The sequence below is a fragment of the Idiotropiscis lumnitzeri genome, chromosome 16, assembly GCF_059441095.1.
Source record: "Idiotropiscis lumnitzeri isolate Australia: NSW breed Sydney's pygmy pipehorse chromosome 16, RoL_Ilum_1.0, whole genome shotgun sequence".
NCBI classification, from domain to species: Eukaryota; Metazoa; Chordata; class Actinopteri; order Syngnathiformes; family Syngnathidae; genus Idiotropiscis; species Idiotropiscis lumnitzeri.
The window spans coordinates 11,647,109-11,663,721 of NC_142406.1; the positions used below are offsets into that span (position 1 = coordinate 11,647,109).

The following is a 16,613-nucleotide window of genomic DNA, read 5'->3' on the forward strand; positions in this document are numbered from 1 at the left end:
GCTCCCTCCTGACACGTTCCTTTCATGTGTCATGACGAGGCTTTCTACTGCATCAGCAGTCACATGAATACTGCTACTCCATAAAAGTTATTCACCATTTTCTGTCAACAACAAATTCACGAATCCATCTCTCGTACCAAACTTGTTAGACTGCAAAGTGTCCTCGCGCAGAGTTTTAGGTTCAGGTTCTAAACTTTTCGGTTGGTCAGACCCAGACAATTTCTTAAAAGGCACATAGAAGACTTGGAGAAGCTGTTTTATGTATTTTTTTTTTTTTAATTGAACATTTTCAACTACATATATCAAGTACTTAAGAGTGTTTCAATTCCATTTGGAATAAACAATTAAATAAAACTATCTTGTACAAATTATGAAACAAAAAAAAGAAAATTGAAAGTCAGTACCCGTCACTCTCAAGTCCCGCAAATTTGATGGCTTTTTGTTTTGGTACAAACACATTTTGTCTATGGGACGTCAATACAAAACTACAAGTATAAACACACTAAATATACGTCTGCAAACACAAAACATAAACAGAGGACTGATGTGAAAACAAAAAAAAATGTCTTAGTACCTGAATTATTTCTGGTGACAATTCAAAGCTTGCTAACTGTTGGAAAATCATTTTGGAGTTCTCCCCTTTCACACAATTAATTTTTGGTGAAAGCATTTCTCATTTCCAGTAGTTTTGCTTCTACTAATCACATACACACATAAAACGACAGATGTTTTTCACAGGACGATTACCAAAGGGATACTTTATCTAATTGGTCCCATTTTCAGCATTAAAAAGTTCATCTAACGTCATTTTGCGTCCAATTAACACCTTTAAAAACACATTTCGCCGCTCGAGGTTGCAAATAGTGACCGTAGCCTTTAAATGAGTGTGTTGGGAAAAAGGGGAGGCAATTAATTTTTATGGGAGGTTGGGCCACTATTCGAGGAAATATTGTCTTTTTTTTTTTTTTTTGTGGTTTCCGGTGCATCATATCACGTTTGCAAGAGAAAGATGACTTGAAATATGTCCAAATAAAGTCACTGCAGGTCTTTTGTTAAAAAAACAAAACAAAATGTTAAGCATGTTCAATGAATTTGCAAGTTCTTTGTCAACAAATAAAATGAATAAGATAGAAAATAAGCACAACGAATTGTGTTGGCATACATAAAGAAAATGTGAAAAAAAAAAACAGGGTACATCAATTTTGATCATTGCATATTTTTGGTCTCCAATCGGCGTCATCCTTCCCAACTTTTGGGAACGTTCGGTCGTTCAGGTCCTCATCTGTTATCTGTCCGCACACAAAAGCGAGCGTCACTCTCGAAATGAGTCCTCCTGATTCCGCTGCGATGTTCTTCTCGTCTTTGATAGTCTTCACGTTCCTTTATGGAGAGACCCTGAGGTGGAGGTGGAAGTGGAGCGGCTGGTCACCTGCGGGAAGACGGTTCAACTTCAGGGCGTATTGCATCACAAAAAATGGAATTCAAGAGGGAAGCACCGACAGGTAGAAAGCAGCTTTTGATGTCTCAAATAACAAAGCAACAGATGTCGACTGCACATTTTGAGACAGTTTTCCAGGTATTGCCGTTTCAAATTATTTTTCATGAGCAAACTCTAGCCAGTAGAGACAGAATATTTACCATTTTTCCTATCAACAAGTGTATCTCAGTCATAGATCTGTTTTATATTTATTTATTTATTTTTAGAATTCTGTGACATCAGGTGGGAGGATTTAGTCACAAACTGTCCACTAGAGGGTGCTGAAACTCCACAAGAAGAAAAAAAAAAACGTAATTGAGAGAAATCAAATTTTTTCTTGTACTATTTTTTGTGATGCTTGTAATTAATGTAAAATGACCAAATATGGGTGTTATGTTCTGAAATGATGTGCTAAAGATGGAATTTGGCTTTGCAAGATATGCCAATTTTATTTAGAAGTAAAACGGAGTTAACTGAGTTAAAATATTTAATCGCGTTCATTTTTAAAAAAAAATAATCTCGAGTTAATGCTTTAATTTTGACAGCCCTCGTAAGAAGCCAAACTTACTTGTTTGGAAGCTTCAGGGGAGGGATGGACTTCATTTGCAAAATGTCCGTTGAGCCGCAACATTGCTGCAAAGATATAAAGATGGTGTTACAAGCGTCATGAACATCGTGCGGAAGTTTGCTCCTCACCTTGGGGGTCCATCCTGGGGTCCACAAAGCCCCAATGCTGGTAAAGAGTGGCCAGCTCGTGAGGACTGGAGCTCTTCAGGAGGTTCACCACGTCAAAGTCCGTGGGCGCGTCCGCCACGGCGCCGGCGCCAACGGCGCTGGCAGTGTCGCTCTTGGCCTGAGCGTAGAGCAACCGTTCCAAGTAGGCCCTGTGGCCCCACATGCTCATGGCGGCCCACAGGTCGGCCCCTTTGGGACTCGGAGAGGGGAGCCTCCGGGGGTGGTGCCGGTCCGAGTTGGACGACGCCCCACCGTGACTCAACATGAAGCCCAGGCCCTCCTTGGGGAAGTTTCCCTCCGGCGCCGTTCTTACGGACGAGGTCGCTTTCCCGACGCTCTCCGCCGAGCGCTTCCGCTCGGACTTCACCCTCGGGCGTGAATCCGGAGTTTTTGCGTCCTTCGCCTGAGGCTTGGACTTGGCACCCGGATGGCTCTTAGTGTCCGCCTGCTTGGCGCCGCCGCCAGTCGGCGGTTGCGTGCGCCGGCTTCGGGGCGCGGGCAAAGTGGGGCAGTCTTTCCCTTCGAGGAACGGCGGGGGTCCCGTGCGTCTCCACTTGGAGCTCTTTGGACCGCGGGAGCCGTTAGCGCACGGCGCCCACTTCGGGGCCGCTGAGCTGCCGTTGCCCACCCTGTGCGACACCCGTTGATGGATCCACAGCACCTCGGGGTAGCAGGTGGCGTGGGAACAATACGGACACCGATGCCTGAGCTGGCATTCTTTTTGAACAGAGTGCTGTCCTTTATTGTCCGCCAGCGCCGACAAGTTGAGAAGGCCGCCCGAGTTGCCGCTCGTCTTGACTTCTCCGTCGTCCAACGTCTCCGTTTTGATGTTCAACTCGCCAGGCGGGCCGGGGTAGGGGTTCCAATATGGCTGGCAGAGCAGCGCGCTCCTTTTCCTGAGGTAGTCCACGTAGCCGGAGGCCTCGGAACTACTTTGGCCGGCCGCTTTGTCCGAGGCTGCGCTCCGTTTGCCGTCCCGGTGTTGCGCGTGCACGTGAGACCTGAGTAGTGAGGCGTCGGCTGCGTGGAAGTCACAGTGCTCGCACAGCAGAGGCTTTTCATCTGTAAGGCAGAAACGAGCAAAGAGTGGTTGCAAAATACAATAAAAAAATTTCCATATGTGATGTAGACACTAAATTCTGGTGTTTTCTGCATTTAAAAAACAAGACCAAACTGTTTTAAAAGACAACAATTACCGCACAGTCAAAATAAATCCTGCCATTTAAGACACATGCTGTAATTACAATATATGTCCACAAGAGGTCTCAATTTTTTGTCCACTTTAGGAAAAAAGTATGTTTTTCATATTCTAGTCATTTTTTTTTGTATTTAATAGTTTATTGTAATATTTGCAATTCATTAGAACAACTTGAAGGGAAAAAAATATTTTGCTGGGTCGTGGGTATATATTTTTTTTCTCCTCACATTTGTCATCTTTTTTTAATAATGGTGTATTTCTTTTTCTAATATTTATTTTATGACATTTATTGTTCAATACTGAGACACATTCCTTTTTGTATGGAATGTAGTCCTAATAATTTTTTTCAGCTAATTTTCAGAATTAGAATCAGTTTTGATGAGTGCAGTCAAGTGATAATTTTTTGTAACTAATCACCCCAAAAATTGCACGATGAATTACGATTAATTTGCAAGGCCCAGTGGTAAGTTAAGCACGGTGTTTTGTTCTGAGATGATGCGCTAAAGATGGACAGCTAATATGGTATATAATATAGTATTTTTGAGGTAAATCAAACTGAGTTTTTCAATTAATCTCCAGAATTAACGCATTAATTTTGACAGACCTAGTTTTTAATCCCTAATAATTATTTTTAGGAAAGAAGTATTTTATTAGGAGCAAATATTTGTATTTTTTTTTTTTTGCCTTTTCTTACCTTCCCGCTCCTGATTTCCGTTGCCGCGTTTGTCTTTGACGGCTCTGTGTTGCAACGCCTCGTAAAAGGCTTGCCCAAGTCCGTTCAGCAAGATGCGCTCTTTCTGGCCGCTCTTCTTCTCCTTATCAGCTTGCTCAAGGCCAGCGTCGCCCTTCTTCTTTTTGGCGCTGGAAGCGGGCAAGTCGACGGGCTTCCTCTTCTTCTCCGACTTGGCGGTGACGTATTCGCCCTTGGCCGTGTCGTACGCCACCTCGGCGTCGGCGAGTCGTTCATCCCCGCCGAAATATCTGTCGGCGGCTTCGATCAGTCGCCCTCTTGTGGCTAACTGCCAAGCCTGGTAGCTGCACACAGGATCCAATTCGGGGATTCTCCGGCCCGGATTTCTCTCCGGCCGGGCTTCCTTGAGTGCGACCCGGGTGAGACCGAGCCTTTCCAAAAAACTGTCCTTTGTCACCTGCGAGGCCTGGAGGTCTGGCGGCGCATCGCGGCTCTGTTTGTGTAACCTTTCGTGCACGCGCAAGGTCTTGCGGTCCGCGAAGAAGTGGCCGCAGGAACCGCAGAGCTCGTAGAGGCACTCGTCGTTGACGAGCGCGGCCGGGTCTTGCGTCACGCCGTTGACGGCGGCGGGCGGCTCGTCACTTTTGCCGCCCCGCAGCTGCGCCTTGACCCGGTGGATGCGCATGTGGCTCTGCAGGAACCAGGCCTGGCGGAAGCGCCGGCCGCAGATGCGACAGCCGTGGTCCTGCGCGCTGCGGTGCCGCTTCATGTGCGACTTGAGCAACGGCGCCTGGGGGAAGTCTTGGCCGCAGATGCTGCAGGAAAAGGCTCCGGGGTCCGACGGCTCCGCCTCCAGATCTTTGTCTTTTTTCTTACTCGTTTTCTTTTTCACCATCTCCACTTGGGCCGGCCGGTCGGCGAGGCCGAACAGGCCCAGCTTGTGGCTCCTCACGTGCGCCTTGAGGGATCCCTTCTGCGCCGTCCTGTGGTCGCAGTAGGGGCATTTGTAGGGCTTCTCGCGGGTGTGCCGCCGCATGTGTTGCGACAGCGAGCTGAGGAGCGGGAAGCTGCGGCCGCACACGCCGCACGTGTGCCCCGAGGCGGCGTCTTCCTCCGTCTCGGAGTCTTTAACCGGCGCTTCCTCCTGCCGCTTGGCTTTGGCATCCATCGATCGCCGCGTGGCTCGTGTGACTTTGCCAACAAGGTTGCTTTCAGAGAGCCGTCGGGTCGTCGGAGAAGGCGTCGAAAAATCTGGAACGCATCACCGCTTTGAGGTCATCCGGCCATTCTTCTCCAAAATGCAAACTCGAGTCAACCTGAAAAACAACATTGAAATTAGAGCGAAACAAAGAATCGACTTCTCATAGACGTGGCCGTGTAGCACGAAAGCGACGGCTGCAAATTCGGAAACACAAAAGAGGTTTTAAGACGGTTGGCCAATGTCTATTACGAATATAATTTTTGAATAAAGTTTTAGCATCGATTTTATTTTATTTTTGTTCTAATTTTTGGTGGGTGGCGGGGTGATCTAAAAAAAATATTTCTATTAAAATCTCCAAATGTAATGTATCAGCAATCACTTCTCCCGTAATCAACACGATTCTTCACGATCAATTGGACTCATCGATTTCCGAGCACTTTCAAGAAGCGGCCAGTCCTTTGTTGTTGTTTGTACTCAGTTTCACTCGGCGCACATCGCGTAAGCACAAGCTTGGCACCGACAATCCATTTAGGAGCATTTGCAATTACAGAGGACTCGGGTCTAACCTTTGTCCCTCAGCAGCCGAGAGGCGGCTGTCTGCATGTATTAGAGCGCCGGCCTCTGTCCAAATTGAGCGCGTGAGGCCAAGCATGAAGAGACGTATTCATTCCGGGGCCAATGAGGATGGGCCCTCGGGGTCGGCACACTCGAATTCACGATCAATAATCCATTATGTCCAAACGGCGGCGAGCACGGAAACGCGCGCTTGCGCCGGGGCTAAGTGCTGACATGAGAGTCTTGTCTGGCGGCGGCATGTTAAACGTGGCTGTTTCACGAATGACTCCGATGCTTTCTGCGTCGTCTTTTCAAACTTGTGGGCGGGGCGGGGAATAAAGTTCCAGTCGCTTTCAGACACGTGCTTGCGCGCACAATGGTGCGTGTGACCGGGCCAAACACACGGAGACCGTTTCATTTTGGGGGCTTTCCTGCGACACAACGTCTACTCGACGGCTATCCGGGCAGTAAAAAGTAAAACCTGCTATTGTGTCGGACGCGCCAGAACTGTCACATCGCTTCACGTCTGCGCCCCCACCGCCCTGGGTTGGGGAGGGTGAGGGGGTGGAAGGGGGTCATTGTTCGAGCGAGAGAGGCGGCAAGAACAACAGACGACTCGGACCGAGTGCGACCAAGGTGATTTTTTTCTAAATGGGGGGCTAGAGGCTCGCTCGTGTCTTTCTCGGCGCGACATCTGTCCTCGAAAGGGGGCCGGAGATGGGCGTCTGACCCGAACGCGGCAGGTGTTTGCGGACGCCGTCGGATTAGCGTACGGGTAATGTGGCACGCCGTCCTCCGAGAAGGGGGGCGGGGTGGATGCGCACGGGGAACTGGAGGGTGGCAATTAGGGGGTTAAGGTTAAAGCACAATGGGGATGAAGTCAACAGATGGGAATAAACAGGCCATCAGTCTGGGGGGCTTCACCACCGCAGCACTAAGAGCCTTTGTGGAAGCAACCTAGAAAAACTCCTTATTATGCCTTCAATGTCACGCCGACGTCTCGCTTCAAACAACATCAAAGGATTCACTTTGTTACCGAACAAGTTGGGAGGCCGACTCAATCGTAGGCAAAAAAAAAAAAATCGTTTCAATACAGTATCCGAATACTTGTTTTTGTCGAGCGAGCGATTCGATGCATGGGGAAGCCATGTTCAATCCAAGCTGCTATTAATCAACTTTTTGGCATATTTGCCGGTTTGGGACGATGGGGTGAACATGGTAATGACGTAGACTGTGACGTTAGCGCCCCCCCCCCCAAAAAAAAAATGTTTGACGTACTTTATTTTTGTTTTTTTTAATAGATCCTAAATATTCGCCCTTTGTAAGTTCAAAGAGTGTTTTACCATGATCTCATATCGACTTATTAGTTGAATAGTTTAGTACTTGGGAGCGCTAATTCAAAATAATTGTTGAATAAATGTGGTGCTTGAGGTGTGTAATTTCTAACATATTTACGATTTGATATTTTGCACACGTTTTATTATTTTCATATATTATTCAAATACATCTGAGTTAATTCCATATTTATTGATTCGAATAATTTATTTTATTTTATTGCGATATTCACAGAATTTGGGGGTTATTGATATTTAATTATTTATTGTATCTATTAGAGGTTTGTTTGAATTATTTTTTTAATATATATTTGTTCAAATCTGTGTGTGCCTGCCTAATGAACACGCAAGTCCACTTCAACTAAAGCTTTTGGGATGGATCCAGTTTGGACTGTGGCGTGAAACAAGCTATTCAAAAAAGCAATATTTTTTTTTATTTAACTTTTTTAAAGTACATATATTACACACACACACACACACACACATTTGATGCATGACTAAATGCAGCCCTCTTTTTCCCCCCTCTCTCTCTTTCGTGTCCTTTTCACCTCATGTGCTTGTAGTGCCTTTGGAGGTGTGCTAAGTAATGTCGCTCTGGGGGGGGAACGCTCCTATCTTTTCACGCCCCTTTTCTCTCCCTTTTCTTTGGCAGATGAATAGGCATGTCCAGTCAGCTGTCCTCGCATTGATTCATCCTGACGTCCCACAACCAGCTCAGCACAAACTCCCCGCGGTGAGACGGCCGCCTGCTCTCATGTGCGGGTGAGCATGTTCTCGCATGAAAATAGCCACTGCACCAAAACTGCCAAGGACTCGAAATAGCATCATCGGCGAATAGGATGTTTGCGAGTCATCCAAAATGGCTCGAGTGGCTATTTTTAGAACCGCTTTTAATCGTACTCAGGTACAGTATCAAAGACGTATCGGCGATAAATGTTTTCGAGATGAGGTCACCCAACAAACGGTAGCAGCAGGCCTGCGCCAAAGCGACCGCTGACCGGAGAGAGCGAGCACGTGACCGTCCTTATGCTTGTGTCCAGAGCCACGCTCGTTGGCTCGCTAAGCCGCACCTCGCAGCGACTCTTTTCGGACCAATAATCCTGTCTGTTTTCATCAAGCCGCATCAAACGAATTGACATTTTGCTCGCGAATGTTGTGCAAATATAAAGTCATTTGCTCGCTCCTCTCCAAATAATCCCCCAAATTTACAGCCGGCAACAATAACGTCGATGCCAAACACGGATCATGTCCTTTATTTGTGGCAGCCAACGGGCTTGTTTTCGGGCGTCTTTAACATTTCTACCGTGACAAATGAAAAAAAAAAAGCATAGGATGCTGCCAAGACGCTCGCCTGTACTCTAGTCGGAAGGGAATTTAGAGTATGTTTAAAATGAGCTTGCGACGAATAAAAATATTAAAACTGTCGCCGAACGTTTTGCGACATTGAACAAACTCAAATGTGAACGCTACATTTAAAGCTGCTGAAAACACTCGCAGATGACCAAAGAATAGCATAAACTTGCAAAGACTGAAGACGAGCGATGTCAAGAAATAACTAGCTGGGCAAACGCCACCAAAGAATTAAATAAAGAAAAATAACAAAAAGTACAGACGACTAAAGCTTACTTGTGCATCAGAAAATGTTTGGAAAAGACCCTCGGAAGATTATCATCTCAGACCTGCTTACAGTGAACACAGAGTTGAATAAAAAGGTCATTAAAAGAATGAATGAAAGAAATGTAATTTTTATTTTGTTTTTTGGAGGGGGGGCGACTTGTCTGATCGTGCACTCGAGATGACTTTAAGCGACGTGTCCAACACACCTGATTCCAAAGTTTGAGTTTGTTGTAGGAGGGCGACGTCTAAAACAGGCCGGACGACGGCTCCGGAGGACCGGACTTGGGCGCCTCTGACCGACAGCACACCACCCACAAAAACTCACCACCTTCGACCGACCGTCATGAGACTCCACCCCAAAACCATATGTCTGTCGCGCCAAGACACAAGCGTGGGCGGCAGCCAGACCGCAATCAAACTGTCAGAAAATATTCCTGAAAAGAGCATCGTCGTCGTCGAAGAAGTGGAAGCTAAAGTTACCGTAAGACGAATGTGTTTATTTGACATCATTTATTTTTATTGAGATGTTTTACGAACACTCGACATTTCCAGCAAATGCACACGCTTGAGCGAGCTTCCTAATAGTTTAGCGTCGCGCGGCAAAATCACAAAGTCCGCCGTTGGGTTGAGCGCACGCAACTAAACATTCGCGCGCCGAAATATCGATCCGATCCTTTGTTGACTTTGATCAACACGAGGGAGGGGGCGGGGCCACATTCTTATTAGGCCAGACTGTACGTTTGCGCTTTGGAGACATCCCACATATGTTCCTTTGATGACTTTGGTCTCTCGTCAGTTAATGCAAATAACTCTGCGTTCTCGATAATAATTTCCCACCGCTTATGTATCCGCAAACGGGTCCTCCTACGCCAACAGCGTTGCGCCGGTTCCTCGAGCGACTTAGCGACAATGAAGCCGGTGTGGGCAAACAGCCTCATCTACCTAAGAGATTAGACGGCCGCCGGCTCCGCAGTCCAACTTGTGCACATCACCCCCGCCCGCCGCTTTGTCAACCCACTGTGCAGTTACACAACATGCACGGGGATTATTACTCTTTGCGGCACTCGGCGAGCTGCTCCGCGAGTGGCCTTTTATCATGAAGTGTAAGGTCGCCCGAGGAAAAGCGAATTCGAGCAAACATAGCAGATGGAACAACTTTATTTTTCCTTAAATCGTCTTTGGAGCAACTTTTGCCATTGTTGACCCCCACTCTCTTTTCAGCGTGGATTGGCCGGTGTGGGAGACACTGGTGTATAATCTGCCGGCATTAACTTGCTCTCTAAAAAAAGCACTCTCAACAGGGATTAGATTATCGCGGCGAGGTCTGCATCGACCGATTCTCTCGGTGGCGCTCGTTTGCCTCCTCGGTTTCCATTCTGGTTGAAATGTGTCGTAGAATTTAAGAGGAATGAGAACGGTGTCACACCAAAGCTTTTCACCGTCTCAGACCAAAATAACAAAACACGTCAGAAGGAAGTATTGGAGTTATTTTGATTGTAGGGTTTAAATGTGAGCTGTTTGGGCAAACGGGGAAACTTTGCAATCACTAGAGCGTCGTGGACGAAGGGGAAACTTTTGAGAAAATGTGACTGAGCATGATGAGAAAAACGACTTTTGTAAAAGCCTGAAAAATCTCGTCATTTGGTAAAGCGGCGCTAACTTTCCTTTGAGTGTGAGTTGATAAGATGTTTTCCAAGGGTCTTTTCCAAATGTCAGTTTTCTGATTTGCAGGTATCGTAAAGACTGGACAACCTTCCCAAAGATGGACAGATGAGTGAACACAAACAAAAATGGAAGACGACCAAAGATCAGGGCCAAAAAAAAAAAAAACGAGCCAATTTGCCCAAAGCTGATGGAAAATGAATATTGTTGAAGTTTAACCAAGACGAGCGAGCATGTGCAAATAAGAGTTCAAACCGTTTTCGCTGACCAAAGACAAATGCGGGGGATTATTAAGTGCAAAGATGAGAGAGTGAAGTCAACATGTTTGTCTTTGTATTTGACCTTGTCATAATCTGTTGTCCACATCAAACCTCAAGTCCAAATGTTTGTAATCCCAGCATAAAAATGTCCTTTCCGCGAGCAGCGATGTCGGCGACGATCGTGACAAAGTAAGAGGATACGCGCCCGCGGCAAAGCAGAAGAATGGCAGCCGGCAGCGGGGTTTGGATTAGGTTTCCCCGCCGGGGCCGCCGCATCTTTGACACCGCCCCGTTGCTCGGGAGTCGAATAGCGCTATAGTAACCCGATTCCCTCGCGCATTTGTCCAATGTCGACCGGGCCCTCGGCGGGGTTGAATAGAAGAAAGGATGGGCGCACGTCTTAGTCATCGTCGCCACCTTCCATCTTACTGTGCACCATTAAAAAAAAATAAGAATAAATAAAATAATGAAACTCAATCAGATGTAACGGAGAGAGAGAGCCTAAGTCATAGTTTTACTGCGTTCTCCCGACGCTCGATTGCTTGCGGCATAATTCGGTCGTACAGTGCACCGACAAATGAAAAGTACCGCTTCGAAAATGTTGTTCAACAAGCTCGTCCAAAAACTTGCCAGACTTCATCAAAAATCGAGCTCAGTTCGAAAAAGATGAATGCATTTTAGAAATCCATCCATCATCCAAACCGTTATCCCACGCAGATAAATTGACTATTTAAGTAAAATTATCTATTAATTTTCAATTTTTTTTTCAGTCAACAAATCCGACTAGTTAGTGGCCCCACCAAATCGATTTATTCCTAAGAAAAGAAACCCAACCATGAAGCTATTTTTTTGGTCCAGGTCTGCGGGCTTCTCATGCGGTCCTCGGGGGTCCAGCTGGTACCCGGCGACGCCCGTATGGTTGCGTATGCTTTTTGAATTCAATGAGGGGAATGAAGTCAAGCAAAGATAAACGCAGTTAACAAATGTGTCAGCCTCTGCGGACGTGTTGATGATGGCCTTGCCCCCCCTTCACATCTTCCTGTCTGCTCAATCTGTACCCATCCCCCCCCGCGCCGTCCCCTTGTCCAGCCCCGTGACCCAATCTCCATGATTAAATCATTTTTCTTTAGCCCAAATTCCCCCCCCCCTCCACATCAACCCCACTGCCACCATCCCGAGCCTTCTCTCTCTCTCTCTCTCTCTCTCTCTGTCTCTGTCTCTCTCTCTCTCTCTCCCTCTCTGTCTCTCTCTCTCTCTCTCTCTCTCTCTTCTCTCCTTCTCTCCCTCGTCTGGTAGATGGCGCGCACCCTCCTCTATTGATCGTCATGCTGAGGAGATTACCCTAATAGCTGGGATTACCTCCCCACATGTTGGGTTGGCCACATGCGGCGGGGTTGGGCGGGGAGAGGAGTAGCACCGATGAGTATGGAACAAGGAGGAAGCGAGGGGAAATGTGAGGCTTGTTTTGAAGGAAAAAAAAAAGATTAATTGGAATGATGAAATGAAGATTATTGAACACACCTGTAGAAGGCGTCATTCATAAATTGTTTGCACAAGGAATTGAAGAGTCAACTGTTACGCTCATTTGTATTCTTTTACAAACCAAAACAGCAGCACTTAATGAACTGTTACACAACGTGAAGACTTTGGCGACGATTAGCATTCTTACAGGACTGGTCAGTTATGTGGTCGTCATTTAAAAGAGTTACAAATTAAAAATAATTAAAAAAATGAATAAAAATAGTCAAAGATGGAGGCGATAGGACAATTGTGCATCCAATCACTTAAGAAATTAATCTACAGTCTCACAATGATCAATGCGATATTCAAACTCTGGCCGATCTCCAAAAAGGTAGGAAAAAGTAATCAGGTCTTTGAGTAGTTTTAATGTCCACTTTTCAACAGACTCCTTTCCTTCAAGACCCGATTAATCGAAAAGGATTGGCAGATGAAACGTATTTGCAGACTCCGTTTTGTCCTGGCCGCCTCAAGATCAATCAACAATCCCAAATTGATTCCAAAACGTAGTGAGGGATTACCGTACATAAAGGCTGCATCTTGTTCCCAACTTTATTTCTCACCGTGCGCTATAATGTCATTCATGTACTTGATTACGTAAGTATGTAAAAAGATCGCCATGTACCGTATTTCTTTAAATATAGCTTTGTTTTACTCGATTCGTAGTCAGGTTGCAAATGCAAAGCTGTTGTCACTTTCCTAACCTGGCTAAATAAAGGCATTCACATAGCTCAAATGAATTCACCGTTGGCTTTAATGATATGAGAAACAACGGTTTTTAAATGTTCACACACACACATTCCATACGAATTTGAACAATATTGGCCGGAGAAGTGTCAGGTAGCTCTATTCACGAAAATAGCGTGTCCATTCTACATCATCAAAAGGCAAACTTTAGAAAATAGCTGTCACTAATGTTGTTTAAGAGTAAATATCGGCTCCTGTCCTTGCAATCGATACGACGACGACAAATTGGCAATTTTCATTTCTGATGTCTAAACCTGAAGAAGAGTTTGCAAAAATGCATACATTCATCTATTTAGGGTGCATAACTTGAGGTCATGATTAACTAATTGTTTTTAAATGTTTACAGATAATACCTGGAGGCAGGAAGTTATGCACGGATGAAGCTAAAATATCCATCCTCTTTTTGTTCCATTGGGTCAGGCATCCATCCATAATCCCACAACGATCAAAGAATAGTCCTAAAAAGGGTCGGATCACATCTGTATGGAGCCATCCAATTGGTAGACTTTCTCGAGTTGTTGAACTCTAGTTTCCATGTGGCAACTGTCGTGTTTCTTTTGATGTTTTTCTCTTCTCATGCTCTTACATTTTGATGGCCCTTCCCTTCCCGTCCCGTCGCCGCTCGCTAATCCCCATTTAAGACTGTGGAAACAACAAGCGCGACACATCATTGCTGGCTTCACCCTCCCCAACCCAAAACCAATCACCGATAGTTTCAGCACGTTCAAGAGGGGCTTTTATGAAGATATTTCAAAGAGATGCGGGAGGGGGGGGGTCAGCCCGTTAATCCACCGCCACAATGGCAGCCTTGTTTGCGCTAACTTTGTTGATAATACGCAGATGGACGAGGCGAAAACGATAAAACCGCGTTGGAAGTCCGGAGGAGGAGGTAAGGAAGCTACTCGTCCCGGGGCAGAAAAAAAACACAGCGAACTCGTAACGGCAGTCGGACTCAAGCGTTCCTTACCTCGCTCGGAGCGCTGAAGGCGGAGGAATCCTCTCTCTCTCTCCCTCTCTTTCTCTCTCTCTCTCTCCCTCTCTCCCTCTCTCTCTCGCTCTCTCTCTCTCTCTCTCTCTCTCTCTCCCCCCCCCCCCTCTCCCCCCCCCCTCTCTCTCTCTCCTCGTTCACAATGGCGACATACTTGCTGCTCTCGTAACTTTGTCGCCGGCGTCGTAGTCGAAATCACGGCCGGGTAGGTGCACCTGAGGCGGCCGCGATGGTGTCGTCTCGTTCCTGGAGGCGAGTGACTCGAGAGATAACGTTAATAACTGGTGAGGCTGAGCATCTCCGCCTGGTGGCCGAGAGCGTGCGTGCGCGAGTGCGTGCGCGCGCACGGCACCACGCCAGCAAGTGGACAGCGCGGGTTGTGTTCGCGGTCGAGCCGCTCACTTTTTCTTTAACTTGTTTCAGACGGAGAACAGTCTTAAACTCATTGTTGATGACTATTTATTTGTAAAGTGACAGTGCAATTTAAAGAAAAAAATAATAATTAAAAACAACCATATATTCGTGACGTCACTAAATATCAAACCGGAGAAGTCGATGGATTCAACGCTCCAGTACGAGATGAGCACTAAATCCAGCAGATGGCGTCGTTAAGAATAATTTATTACGATACTCAACAACAGATGGCCTTCTGCCACTCTAAAAAGTCTTTTTAACACCTTAGAAAAAAAAAACAATAAATTGTACCGTGTCAGGTTATTGACATATTTTCATGTATTAGTAAATAATTTCGACATGTAAAAGCTTGCATAAGACTTATTCCACCATGCGTCTAACTCGTGCGTTTTAGAAAAAAATAGTCCACTTGTTGCTTTGTCTTTAAAAAATACGTATAGTCTATTTTTTTATTTATATTAGCTAAACCCATGCCACCCCTCCCCCCCAAAAAATAAAACTATCTCTGATATCAAAATAAATAAATAAATAAAAGGAAATAGTCCAAAATCGATTACCTTTGAAATTATTGAAATGGAGTGACGATACAGGACCCAAACAGTAAATTAAAATAATTCATGACTATTAAAACAGGAACTAAATGCATAGAGAAAAGCTTAATTGAAATAGGTTTGGTGTTTTTCTGCCTCTTTATTGTATGTGTAGCAATATTAATATTGTCTCAACGGAGATGATCTAGATTTAGAAATGATTCGTATCATGGCAACATAGTATCCATGCAATAGAATTTCTTGTGCTTATTATTCAACATGATTTAGTCGGTTTGAATCGAGGAAATGGTAAGTACTTGTTTGACACTTGGATTGGAGAGAAAAAGGGAGAGGAAAAAAAAAAGAAAAGTCTCACAAGATGAGCATGAAACCCGCTAGATGGCGCCATAATGAAAATAGAATGCAATTCGTGACTTTTACCTCGAAGTGACAGCATCACGCGGTCAAAGGAGTTGTATATTCACATTAGAACGACGAATATATTTAGTTATTTCATAAATCACTTTGTGGCGTATTGAACATTTCGAAACAGCTAGGGCACTGAAATGTAGCAGTCCACAGGTTGCACATGACGCAAACGGCTTTGTTTTGTCGATTTGACCAGGTGCCATTGATCAGTTGGTCCAACCCGAGCATCTCCTTCCGCTCATTGCCGCCTAATCTCATTTGGGCCTTCGCCGCTGATGTTGTTTCCACGATCAACGACCGGTAACGATGACTCATTGCAACCACACCGGCATATAAATAGAACATCACAACCGATTGCATAGTCCTAAAATATTGTATCCGTTTTTTTTTTTAACCTAGAACTCCATCAATTCGATACAAAATATATTAGATGCAAATATGAAATAATGATCAATGTTAATGTAAGTAATCTGCCCTAAATCAATCTAAATGCAAGGAATGAACCCAGTCCTAACTGAGTTCATCCATTCTTGTAATAGAAAATTGTGTGGACCGTGATGCTGGAAATGGCTCGATAATCTTCGTACGTTTCATGGATCTCCAAAATGTTTGATTTAAAATCTACGGAAGCGTATTGCATTCACTTGAGAAAAAAAATACTCTGAAAAACAGAAAAAATACTCCATCAAACAGAGAAGAAAAAATTAAATTAAAAAAAAAAAACAGGCCCCAAAAAAACTAAAAGAAACAAGTTTTTTTTTCTCAAGTGAATGTAATACGCTTCTCTAAAAATTTATTTAACAAAACTTTATTTAACAAATCCATTTCAATGGGTGAAAGTGGAGTAGAACAAATCCGTATTTTCAGTCATTAATTGAAAAGAGTATGATACAGATTTATAGAAAGGTAAAAAAAAAGAAATATGTTGACCATTGACATTTGCAAATTCTCATTTCTTGAGAACCGGCTGATTTAACAATTGTGATTGCATCATAGGGAGTGCAGCGGTCATCCCGGGTCATTTCCAGCGAGGAAAAAGGATGGGGCGGAGCGTCAAGGGCGAGATAATGGCATTGTTGCAGTCCACCGCCTCGGAGATAAGTTCCACGGCGCGCGCTGCGGTCGGACAGTTGCGGGCTGGAAAAAAAACACAAGAAATATCTGCAATCGGGCTCTTTAGGTAAGTTGTTCTTTCAATAGATATAATTGTTCAAATCCCTTTCTACTGTTACAATCTTAATAGGATAAACAAAGTAA

At 45.0% G+C, this 16,613-nt stretch overlaps 2 protein-coding genes across 10 annotated transcripts in view; one reads left to right on the top strand and one right to left on the bottom strand.

The window, feature by feature from the left end:
• Positions 1-271: 271 nt before the first annotated feature.
• Positions 272-14,317, bottom strand: LOC148321431 (zinc finger protein 516-like). Of its 3 annotated transcripts, none has more exons than XM_088319297.1 (5): positions 14,138-14,317; positions 4,105-5,417; positions 2,174-3,274; positions 2,046-2,110; positions 272-1,429 (listed from the first exon to the last, which is right to left on the bottom strand). In XM_088319297.1, exons 2-5 carry the CDS (start codon positions 5,267-5,269, stop codon positions 1,373-1,375), a joined length of 2,388 nt encoding a protein of 795 aa, XP_088175423.1. In that variant the 5' UTR covers positions 5,270-5,417; positions 14,138-14,317; the 3' UTR covers positions 272-1,372. The 3 variants fall into 3 exon arrangements, with proteins under 3 accessions (XP_088175423.1, XP_088175422.1, XP_088175421.1); XM_088319296.1 differs by lacking the exon at positions 14,138-14,317 and adding an exon at positions 13,963-14,065; XM_088319295.1 differs by lacking the exon at positions 14,138-14,317 and adding an exon at positions 13,349-13,952.
• Positions 1,374-16,613, top strand: part of LOC148321432 (relaxin-3 receptor 1-like) — a 17,026-nt gene continuing 1,786 nt past the window's right edge. Inside the window, exons 1-4 of one of the 7 annotated variants that reach the window (XM_088319299.1) lie at positions 1,374-1,502; positions 7,844-7,953; positions 15,553-15,656; positions 16,353-16,536. The gene's annotated coding sequence lies outside the window, so the exon portion shown is untranslated. Of the gene's footprint in view, positions 1,503-6,442; positions 6,494-7,470; positions 7,954-13,139; positions 13,885-14,120; positions 14,268-15,552; positions 15,657-16,352; positions 16,537-16,613 lie in introns of those variants that run through there. The other 6 variants (XM_088319301.1, XM_088319300.1, XM_088319303.1 and 3 more) reach the window with 6 other exon arrangements.